This window comes from Hyla sarda, chromosome 8 (assembly GCF_029499605.1).
Source record: "Hyla sarda isolate aHylSar1 chromosome 8, aHylSar1.hap1, whole genome shotgun sequence".
NCBI lineage: Eukaryota > Metazoa > Chordata > Amphibia > Anura > Hylidae > Hyla > Hyla sarda.
In genome coordinates, this window is record NC_079196.1 from 220,627,994 (window position 1) to 220,640,415 (window position 12,422).

Genomic DNA, 12,422 nt, shown 5'->3' on the forward strand with positions numbered 1-12,422 from the left:
GGTATATAAGAAAGTAACTCTATATGTAACCTTAGAAGTTTTCCTCTATTTCTTGGAAGTTCCTTTTATTTATATAATTAAATCTAAATAAAGAAAGAATATGTGCTATGGAGTCCATTCTTTAAAGTTTCTCATAGGCCATTGGGAAATGTACTGAATATTTGTTACGCCGAGCGCTCCGGGTCCCTGCTCCTCCCCGGAGTGCTCGCGGCGTTCCTCTCTCTGCAGCGCCCCGGTCAGACCCGCTGACCGGGAGCGCTGCACTGACACTGCTGGCGGGGATGTGATTCGCATAGCGGGACGCGCCCGCTCGCGAATCGCATCCCAAGCTACTCACCTGTCCCGGTCCCCGGTTGTCACGTCCTGGCGCGCGCGGCTCCGCTCCTTAGGGCGCGCGCGCGCCAGCTCTCTAAGATTTAAAGGGCCAGTGCACCAATGATTGGTGCCTGGCCCAAATTAGTCTAATTGGCTTCCACCTGCTCCACATCCATATTACCTCACTTCCCCTTCCCTGCTTTGCCGGATCTTGTTGCCCTTGTGCCTAGACAAAGCGTTTTCTGTGTTTGCCATAACTGTGTTTCCAGACCTTCTGCTATCACCATTGACTACGAACCTTGCCGCCTGCCCTGACCTTCTGCTACGTCTGACCTTGCCTCTGCCTAGTCCTTCTGTCCCACGCCTTCTCAGCAGTCAGCGAGGTTGAGCCGTTGCCGGTGGATACGACCTGGTTGCTACCGCCGCAGCAAGACCATCCCGCTTTGCGGCGGGCTCTGGTGAAAACCAGTAGCATCTTAGAACCGGTCCACCGACACGGTCCACGCCAATCCCTCGCTGGTAGTTACTATTTCTGTTAAAGGGGTTATCCAGGAAAAAACTTTTTTTTTATATATCAACTGGCTCCAGAAAGTTAAACAGATTTGTAAATTACTTCTATTAAAAAATCTTAATCCTTTCAGTACTTATGAGTACTGAAGTTAAGGTTGTTCTTTTCTGTCTAAGTGCTCTCTGATGACACGTGTCTCAGGAACCGCCCAGTTTAGAAGCAAATCCCCATAGCAAAGCTCTTCTAAACTGGGCGGTTCCCGAGACAAGTAGAGATGTCAGCAGAGAGCACTGTTGTCAGACAGAAAACAACAACTCAACTTTAGCAGCTGATAATTATTGAAAGGATTAAGATTTTTTTACTTTCTGGAGCCAGTTGATATAAAACATTGTTTTTTTCCCCTGGAATACCCCTTTAACGGATACCTGAGTGTTCAAAAAACCTTTGACATATCCCAGGGACATGTCAAATGTTTTGATCGGTCGGGGTTGGGGGTGTTTAGACCCCGACCGATCTCAACCACATGATTCTCTTCCCATTCTTTCCCTATGTGAGTGAGACAGTTCCATAGACTTTCATACTGAGACCGTCTGGGTCACATGACACAGAGTTTGGAGAGAACGCCGCTATGCACAGACTTTTCCTGGCTTGTTGTAGCGATCAGTCCTCAACTGATCTTAAAGGGGTTTTCCAGGATTTTTTTTGTTTATTTGACTATACTACAGGGGCTGTAAAGTTAGTGTAGTTCAAAATATAGTGTCTGTACCTGTGTGTGACGTTTTTTTCACAATTCGTGATTTTCACCCCAATATTTATTTTTACCAGCATACAGAATGACTGTTGTCTCAGATTTTTCCCAGGCTGCAATGCGGCCGAGACCTGACTCACAAGTCAGCTGATGACAGGGAGCCTGTCTGCTTCAATGGGTGGAGCGATCGCTTGGTGGGAGAGAGATCAATCTGCAACTAATGCAACAGCTGTAGGCACCCTGATTGAAAACCACAGGTCTATTGAATGGATGCATCTCATTTATGTTTCAATGGGTGGGGTGGCTGATGTGTGGGAGGGAGGAAGATGGAATTATGGGATTTGTAGTCAAAAAAAGAAAACTCAAACAGGAAATACCAGTTCACAACAATCTAGCCACAGTGTTCTGGTAATCTCACAACATAGCCATTTAGCCCCAAGACAAGCGCAGATCCTTCCTAATCATGTCCATTACTGTCTGTCAGGTACTAAAATCACCTTATGGTGGAGAACCCCTTTAATTTATGACATTACATTTTTCTTTGTAAACTCAGTCTATGTGCACCTTGAGATATGTCAGAAGATGTTATTGGCAGGGGTCCTCGAGCGAGACCCCACACCCCCTAATAACATCTCCAGACTTGTATAACTACCCCCTCAATATGACAAGACTTTCTTTACTTTGTCCTATCTCTAACTGGCCTCTCTATTATTTCTCCTTCTAGACGAAACGTGACCACAGCGTCCTGCGAGACTTCGTCCGGCAGAACAGTCTGATGAGTAAACTGACAGCCGCCCCGATAGGCCTCAACTCCCCTCATGTCAAACCCTCCCCCAGCCGCTTAGCCAAAGACGAGAAGGGCGCCAAGGAGAAAGAAGGCGGTAGACGGGTAAGCGCTGTGCAGGAGGTGATTGTTCGCTGGGTTCACATCACTATGGGCCTCATTGTCACATAAATGTTGCCAAACTGTCAGAATAGGATGCCGACGTATACCTACACATACAGGCACAGGCCCTATTGACTTCAATGGCTCAAAGGTGACTTGTGTGGGTCAATTCCCGCATGTATATGTGTATTTGCTTAAAGGGGTATTCCAGGAAAAAACTTTTTTTTATATATCAACTGGTTCCAGAAAGTAAAACAGATTTGTAAATTATTTCTATTAAAAAATCTTAATCCTTTCAGTACTTATGAGCTTCTGAAGTTAAGGTTGTTCTTTTCTGTCTAAGTAATCTCTGATGACACGTGTCTCGGGAAACGCCCAGTTTAGAAGCAAATCCCCATAGCAAACCTCTTCTAAACTGGGCAGTTCCCGAGACACGTGTCATCAGAGATTACTTAGACAGAAAAGAACAACCTAAACTTCAGAAGCTCATAAGTACTGAAAGGATTAAGATTTTTTAATAGAAATAATTTACAAATCTGTTTAACTTTCTTTTTTCCTGGATAACCCCTTTAAAAGGGGTACTCTGCCGCAAACATCTTATCCCCTATCTAAGGAATAAGGGATAAGATGTTAGCGGCGGGACGCCCGCGATCTCCCCGTTATTCTGCACACAGAGCGAACTCCGCCCCGTGCCCGATGACTGCCGATTCGGCCGCCACGCCCCCTCCATTCACTTCTATGGGAGGAGGCGTAACAGCTACATCATAGCCGTTACGCCTCCTCCCATAGAAGTGAACGGAGGGGGCGTGGCATGATGTCACAAACGCGGAAGTTGCAAGCTTCTGAGGTCGTGATGCCGCCGCCACCAGCACGGAGATCGCGGGGGTCCCCAGCAACGGGCGTATACCTACACATACAGGCACAGGCCCTATTGACTTCAGTGACTCAAATGTGACTTGTGTGGGTCAATTCCCGCATGTATATGTGTATTTGCTTTAAAGGGGAACTCTGCCGCAAACATCTTATCCCCTATCTAAGGATAAGATGTTAGTGGCAGGACGCCCGCGATCTCCAGTGCGGTCCCCTGTTATTCGGCACACAGAGCGAACTCGGCTCCGTGCCTGACGACTGGCCATGTGGCCGCCACGCCCCCTCCCATAGAAGTGAATGGAGGGGGCGTGGCATGCTGCAAGCTTCCGAATTCCTGACACCGCCGCTGCCGGCACGGAGATCGTGGGGGGTCCCCAGCGGCGGGACCCACACAATTTCACACCTTACCCCCTATCCTTTGGATAGGGGATAAGATGTTTGCGGCAGGGTATCCCTTTAAACTCAAGAGTATACATGTATAAGTGCGGGAAATAACCCAAATATAGTCACTAATGGACCCTTTTCACGGTCATCAAAAACCTTCCAGATAGACCATATCAGTGTTTCCTAACCAGAGTGCCTCCAGCTGTTGCAAAACTACAACTCTCAGCATGCCCGGACAGCCTTCGGCTGTCCGGGCATGCTGGGAGTTGTAGTTTTGCAACAGCTGGAGGCACCCTGGATGGGAAACACTGGACTATATAGATGAAGCCAGGCTGATCCTCTTTGTCTATGGGCAGCAGGTATTTTGGTTCCTTACGATATTCTCCGCTTCCTCGGCTGTTGTATTTCCAGATGATTTATAAAGCAGGGACCATGGAGAAAGTCTTTCCATATAAAAGACACACAAAGCGTCCTGGGAGCTCTAGATGATAAGTGTTACTGCCAAGAGGCGTCTTATAAAAGATGGCGGCCTTGAGACGCTAGACATGAAGGTCATTATTCTGCACCACGGTACTGAGAACGGCCTAATGTACTGCAGGTTACCGAGCATCTCTGTATGGAACGCAGAATCAGCTAGAATTTAATAGGACCATGATACTTTGTAACAAGACACCCAGCCAAACATTACTTGGCCTGAGCAGGTCTGATACTAGTGAGCGCCTCCACCCCCATGGGTGAAACAAAATGACACCCCCCAGTGGAATGTCACTATTTTGCCCTGTTTGTCAATAAAGGGGATTGTCCACCTTCTACAATTCACTCAGTACATACATTACTTATCCTGAGTTATATCCTGTATTATACTCCAGAGCTGTACTCACTATTCTGCTGGTGAGGTCACTGTGTACATACATTACATTACTTATCCTGTACTGATCCTGAGTTATATCCTGTATTATACTCCAGAGCTGTACTCACTATTCTGCTGGTGAGATCACTGTGTACATACATTACATTACTTATCCTGTACTGATCCTGAGTTATATCCTGTATTATACTCCAGAGCTGTACTCACTATTCTGCTGGTGAGATCACTGTGTACATACATTAAATTACTTATCCTGTACTGATCCTGAGTTATTTCCTGTATTATACTCCAGAGCTGTACTCACTATTCTGCTGGTGTGGTCACTGTATACATACATTACATTACTTATCCTGTACTGATCCTGAGTTATATCCTGTATTATACTCCAGAGCTGTACTCACTATTCTGCTGGTGAGGTCACTGTGTACATACATTACATTACTTATCCTGTACTGATCCTGAGTTATATCCTGTATTATACTCCAGAGCTGCACTCACTATTCTGCTGGTGAGGTCACTGTGTACATACATTACATTACTTATCCTGTACTGATCCTGAGTCATATCCTGTATTATACCCCAGAGCTGTACTCACTATTCTGCTGGTGAGGTCACTGTGTACATACATTACATTACTTATCCTGTACTGATCCTGGGTTATATCCTGTAATATAGTCCAGAGCTGTACTCACTATTCTGCTGGTGAGGTCACTGTGTACACACATTACATTACTTATCCTTTACTGATCCTGATTATATCCTGTATTATACTCCAGAGCTGTACTCACTATTCTGCTGGTGGGGTCACTGTGTACATACATTACATTACTTATCCTGTACTGATCCTGAGTTATATCCTGTATTATACTCCAGAGCTGTACTCACTATTCTGCTGGTGAGGTCACTGTGTACATACATTACATTACTTATCCTGTACTGATCCTGAGTTATATCCTGTATTATACTCCAGAGCTGTACTCACTATTCTGCTGGTGGGGTCACTGTGTATATACATTACATTACTTATCCTGTACTGATCCTGAGTTATATCCTGTATTATACTCCAGAGCTGTACTCACTATTCTGCTGGTGGGGTCACTGTGTACATACATTACATTACTTATCCTGTACTGATCCTGAGTTATATCCTGTATTATACTCCAGAGCTGTACTCACTATTCTGCTGGTGAGGTCACTGTGTACATACATTACATTACTTATCCTGTACTGATCCTGAGTTACATCCTGTATTATACCCCAGAGCTGCACTCACTATTCTGCTGGTGGGGTTATTATAAACATACATTTCATTACAAATACTTATCATTTCCTTATTAAAGCTTCTCTATTCCCTCCTGCAGATGTCCGCTGTGTTGCGATCCTCAGAGGTGGCAGACATTGACCCAGCGGTGAGAAACCAGACTCCATCAGTGAACGTCGAAGGGCAGGTACCCAACATAATACTACGTCACGTGTGAATAATGCAGATCAGAGGGTCCACATATTCATAGTGGGAGGTAGATAGATAGAAAGCCACCGTACTGTCATTGTAGCGCACAGCTCTCAGGATAGCGTCTCTGTAGTGGAGGAGCTTCCCCAGAAACGGTCTGGGAGGCGGCCGGAACCCGTTGCGCCCTCTCCACTGTAAGGTAGGGTGGGAAGGTATCCGGTGGTAAAATTTCCTTCAGCCAAGTTTCCAGAAAGGCCACAGGATCTGAGCCTTCCGCTTTCTCAGGAAGGCCCACCAGGCGGATGTTGTTGCGCCTATTCTCAAGATCATCGGCTCTATCCAGTACAGTCTTCATTTGTCGCTGCATGGAGGTTATCTGCGCAGGAATAGGTTGTAGAGTATCTGCAGCAGTGGGGACTCTGCGTTCCACCTCCCCGGTGCGTTCACAAAGCTTTTAAGTCTCATGAAGAAGGAAATTCCTGTCTGAGTTCATCAACTTTGGAAACCATCATGATTTGGCAAGAGGTAAATGCCGCCAACAACTGCGTAAATGTCTGATCCACTGGGCAAGAAGAATGAGGAGGAGAACAACATCTCTGAGAGCAAGGAGAGCGAAGAACATGGGAGGAGAAGGTGCAGAGACGATCCATCCGTAGCCTCCGCGGGCCTGCTAAATTGGCTTTAGCGGCATGTGCCGAGACCTTAGAAACCAGCGGGGTAGGAGCACAGGAATCACGTCTAGCATGGTCACTGCCAGGTGGAGACCCTCCTCAGAGGAAACCTCATTTTACATAGATTGTCTGGCAGCCTCAGCCGCATGCTTGGACTTCTTATTGCGTCCTCTCGGACCCCCCATATTCATCAACAGTGTAAGCACCACAAAGTCCAGCAAACCAGTATTGCGGAGCTGATAGGGGTGATTTACAGGGCCCAGGCAGACCCTCAGGATATTCAGATGAAAGCAGGGAGAGAGCCAGAGGGCTCAGGAGGAGCCAGGAGAATGGAGCAGCACAGAGTCCCCACAGCAGCACCCCGGAACTCACAGGAGAGCAAGGGGGGAGGGGAGGACAAAGCCCCTCAGTGTAGGGATAGGGACACAAGCCCAACAGTCCCAGGTCTCAGGAGATGGAGGGGACCGCACCACACCACCGTCACCTCACGATGTCCAGGGCTAGCAGGCCAGTAGTGCCCAAGGGGAATGGAGTCCAGAAGGTCAGCAGGGACCACAGGGGTTAAAGCTGACGGGTCTCCTCCAGCCTCAGCAGCAGCACACTCCTAGGCCAACACTTCCCGGGCCGCAGGAGTAACCATGGCAACCAGAAGCCCCGCCCACGAAAGTCCGCAATGGCAGATAGCCTTTATTCACTAAGGGCCTCTATGTCCGCCCCGTCACCAGCCCTCCGCTCACCAAGCGCTCCTCCGCCTCCACCGATGTCTCCAGCAGCTCGCCGACTCGCAGATCCCAGGAGTCCTCTTTCCCTGGCAGGGCCTACACCGCTCCGGTCCCGGAGCTCTTCACTCCACCTGCGTCCGTGCCCGGAAGAAGCACCGGAGTAATCAGTAGCTCCTCCGCAACACCCCCGGACCAAAACCGTGAGTTGGGGCCCAGTCAGGGTGATTAGCGCTGGGTTAGCGGGAGCACAGTAATGTGTGACCGCTCAGCTCTCCATTCCGGCCATGTCCCCCTTTATAGTCTTTTCTTAACATATTTGATCAGATTCATCCCCTTTATCTACGAGACTTGTCACATGACTGGTCACATGACACTTCTCATCTCTCTGCAGCAATATGTGGATTCTGGGACATACCTGGTACTGGAGCTGACGCTGGAGAAGCCATTAGTCCCCAAGCGGATGGCTGAGGAGATGGCTTTGAAGTGAGTGCCATGTTATGGATTATAAACCATGTGTCGGTCCCAGATGTGGACTGTCCTGGATGTCCTGTCATACTAGACATCACTACGTGCCGTGCTGCTTATGCTGCCTCAGATTCAGGGCATGATCGTATATGTGGCCATAAGCCTTGGTACCACACTCTACTGGACATGTGCTTCTTTTTAAAGGGGTACTCCACAGGAAAACATTTTCTTTTAAATCAACTGGTGTCAGAAAGTTAAACAGATTTGTAAATTACTTCTATTAAAAATCTTAATCCTTCCTGTAGTTATCAGCTGCTGTATGCTCCAGAGGAAGTTCTTTTCTTTTAGAATTTCCTTTCTGCCTGACCACAGTGCTCTCTGCTGACACCTCTGTCCATGTCAGGAACTGTCCAGACCAGGAGAGGTTTGCTATGGGGATTTTCTCCTACTCTGGACAGTTGCTAAAATAGACAGAGGTGTCAGCAGAGAGCACTGTGGTCAGACAGAAAGGAAATTCAAAAAGAAATGAACTTCCTCTGTAGTATACAACAGCTGATAAGTACTGGAAGGATTAAGATTTCTTAATAGAAGCAATTGACAAATCTGTGTAACTTTCGGACACCAGTTCATTTAAAAGAAAATATTTTCCAGTGGAGTACCCCTTTAAACAGATTTGTAAATTACTTCTATTCAAAAATCTTAATCCTTCTAGTACTTATCAGCTGCTGTATGATCCACAGGAAGTTATTTTCTTTTTGAATTTCCTTTCTGTCTGACCACAGTGCTTTCTGCTGACACCTCTGTTTATGTCAGGAACTGTCCAGAGCAGAAGAGGTTTTCTATGGGGATTTGCTCCTACTCTGGACAGTTCCTAAAATGGACAAAGGTGTCAGCAGAGAGCACTGTAATCAGACAGAAAGGAAATTCAAAAAAGAAAAGAACTTCCTGTGGATCATAACAGCAGCTGACAAGTACTGGAAGTATTAATATTTTTTAATAGAAGTAATTTACAAATCTGTTTAACTTTCTGGCATCAGTTGATTTAAAAAAAAATAAATAAAAATGTTTTCCAGTGGAGTACCCCTTTAAGCCAAATAAACAACTCTTTTGATGAGGTCATTGGATGAAATGCATCACATGACCAGTTGAAAGATAATCTTCAATGTCAGGACTACCATTGTTTTTATTTTTCTTTGGCATCAGGAACAAGTTACAGTGTACAATACGGTCACAGCACTGTGTTTAGACGCGTTTCGGCATACGCCTACTACAGTGCTGTGAACTGTACTGTGTGTGAATAAACACTGAAGATTTCAGAAGCAAGAGGTGAGTGCTGAGATTTCTTTGGATACTACTTGAGTAGAATAAGGCTGTAGCTAAAGATAAGCATTAACCATTTACAGAATGACTCAATTTACCCTGTAAAGAAACACGAGACCTAGAAATAAATTCTACAGGGTACAGTGGTCCCTCAACATACAATGGTAATTCCTTCCAAGCGACCCATCGTTTGTCAAATCCATCGTATGTTGAGGGATCCGTGCAATGTAAAAAGTGCATTTAAAGGGGTATTCCAGGCAAAAACTTTTTTTTATATATATCAACTGGCTCCGGAAAGTTAAACAGATTTGTAAATTACTTCTATTAAAAAATCTTAATCCTTCCAATAGTTATTAGCTTCTGAAGTTTTCTGTCTAACTGCTCAATGATGATGTCACGTCCCGGGAGCTGTGCATGATGGGAAAATATCCCCATAGGAACTGCACAGCTCCCGGAACGTGAGTCATCTGAAAGCAGTTAGACAAAAAACAGCAACTCAACTTCAGAAGCTAATAACTATTGGAAGGATTAAGATTTTTTAATAGAAGTAATTTACAAATCTGTTTTCAACTTTACAACTTTCCGGAGCCAGTTGATATATAAAAAAAAAAGTTTTTGCCTGGAATACCCCTTTAAAGGGTTACTCCGGTGGAAAACTTTTTTTTTTTTTTATCTACTGGTGCCAGAAAGTTAAACAGATTTGTACATTTCTTCTATTAAAAAATCTTAATCCTTCCAGTACTTATTAGCTGCTGAATACTACAGAGGAAATTCTTTTCTTTTTGGAACACAGAGCTCTCTGCTGACATCACGAGCACAGTGCTCTCTGCTGACATCTCTGTCCATTTTAGGAACTGTCTAGAGTAGGAGAAAATCCCCATAGAAAACATATGCTGCTCTGGACAGTTCCTAAAATGGACAGAGGTGTCAGCAGAGAGCACTGTGGTCATGATGTCAGCAGAGAGCTCTGTGTTCCAAAAAGAAAACCATTTCCTCTGTAGTATTCAACAGCCAATAAGTACTGGAAGGATTAAGATTTTTTAAAAGAACTAATTTACAAATCTGTTTAACTTTCTGGCACCAGTTGATAAAAAAATAAAAAGTTTTCCACTGGAGTACCCCTTTAAGGCTGCATTCACATCACGTTTTTGCTATAGAGTTCCCGTTTACGTTTTCAATGTGAAAACCGTATGGAACCGTATTGAAACCCGTACGCCAAACAATGCATCCGGTTGCATCCTGTACGGTTTATTTTATTTTTTCCCGGACCCAAAACCGCAGCCTACCATGGTTTTTGGTCCGGGTGAAAAACAGTATTAAACTGTATACATTTTTTTTTTTTAACATGGGAGTCATTGGTAACCGTACAGAACTGTATGTGCGTACGGTCGTATCCGGGTTGCACCATACGGCTTTTGACTTTGCACAGTTTTTTTTTTTCTTGGAATTTCAATCAAACAAGTGAAACTTTATTCATAATGGAGTGAAAAGTTAAAAATGTATATGTTTTTTTTTCTTAAAAAACGGATGCAACCGGACATCATTTTTCAAACCGTATACGGACTAAAATTTGTACACACGTTTTGATACAGTTTAGTCCGGTTTCGAGGAATCCGTTTTTCCATCAAAAACCTGATACGGAAACTGTATTGCAAAAACCTGGTGTGAATGCAGCCTAACTTGCTTGGAGTTGTAGTTTTGTAATAGCTGTAATGTTAGGCACAAGCATCTATTTATTTCTTTATTGAACATTCTGAGTTGTTTGACTTCTCACATGACCATAATCTTTGCAGGGTAAAGGAGCTGGTACCAGTCAGGCCTCAGATTGGTCGGCGGTCGGCCGGGGCACAGAAGGTGAGAACTACTCTTGCGTGTCTTGCCCTCTGTTCCCATGATGCCACCATACATGGGACAATATTGACCCGATCATGTGTGTATCCTCCTCAGGCGGTCGCAGATTACCACAGCCAGGTCTCCAGCATCACCAGCGCCATCTTGGATGAGTACTGCCAGCTGTTTGGACAACAAGAGACCAATGCAGTAGATGTGGATCCACAAGTCTTAGAGGAACAGAAGTGTCAACTGAACTATGAGCTAAACTGCTCTGGGAAATACTTTGCCTTCAAGGAACAGCTCAAGGTAGATCTGATTGTAATTGTAACCCTTCATGACTGATCTATTTCTACGTTTTTTTTCCTGCACAGCAAGGTGGCCGGAGCAGCGCCTGTAAAAAAAAACAATTTTTTTAATCATCTGGTGGCAGAAAGTTAAACAGATTTGTAAATTACTTCTATTTAAAAATCTTAACCCTTCCAGTACTTATCAGCTGCTGTATTCTCCACAGGAAGTTCTTTTCTTTTTGAATTTCCTTTCTGTCTGACCACGGTGCTCTCTGCTGACACCTCTGTCCATGTCAGGAACTGTCCAGAGCAGGAGAAAATCCTTATAGCAAACCTCTCCTGCTCTGGACAGTTCCTGACATGGACAGAGGTGGCAGCAGAGAGCACTGTGGTCAGACAGAAAATAAATTCAAAAAGAAAAGAACTTCCTGTGGAGAATACAGCAGCTGATAAGTACTGGAAGGGTTAAGATTTTTAAATAGAAGTAATTTACAAATCTGTTTAACTTTCTGGCACCAGTGGATTTAAAAAAAAAGTGTACCCCTTTAAAGAACTTATCGAAGAATAGAAAAACAGCGCCACCCCATCTTCAGACTTTGTGTGGTATAACAACTTCATTCACTTTAAAGGGGTATCCCAGTGAAAAACTGGCTCCAGAAAGTTAAAGGGGTACTCCACTGGAAAACATTTTTTTTTTTTAAATCAACTGGTGCCAGAAAGTTAAACAGGTTTGTAAAATCTTAATCCTTTCAGTACTTATCAGCTGCTATATAATCCACAGGAAGTTTTTTTTTCTTTTTGAATTTCCTTTCTGCATGACCACATTACTCTCTGCTGACACCTCTGTCCATTTCAGGAACTGTCCAGAGCATCATAGGTTTTCGATGGGGCTTTTGCTCCTGCTCTGAACAGTTCCTGACATGGACAGAGGTGTCAGCAGAGAGCACTGTGGACAGACAGAATGGCAATTCAAAAAGAAAACTACTTCCTCTGGAAAATACAGCAGCTGATAAGTACTGGAAGGAGTAAGATTTTTAAATAGAAGTAATTTACAAATCTGTTTAACTTTCTGGCACCAGTTGATAAAAATTTTTT

General features: G+C 44.6%; 1 protein-coding gene across 3 annotated transcripts in view; it reads left to right on the forward strand.

The window, feature by feature from the left end:
- The window catches only part of CFAP70 (cilia and flagella associated protein 70), a 69,044-nt gene that overhangs the window by 32,311 nt on the left and 24,311 nt on the right, over positions 1-12,422 (forward strand). For all 3 annotated transcript variants that reach the window (XM_056536475.1, XM_056536476.1, XM_056536477.1), the window contains 5 exons: positions 2,296-2,460; positions 5,941-6,027; positions 7,814-7,905; positions 11,001-11,061; positions 11,155-11,346. In XM_056536475.1, the coding sequence (XP_056392450.1) occupies positions 2,296-2,460; positions 5,941-6,027; positions 7,814-7,905; positions 11,001-11,061; positions 11,155-11,346 (597 nt within the window). The remainder of the gene's footprint in view (positions 1-2,295; positions 2,461-5,940; positions 6,028-7,813; positions 7,906-11,000; positions 11,062-11,154; positions 11,347-12,422) is intronic.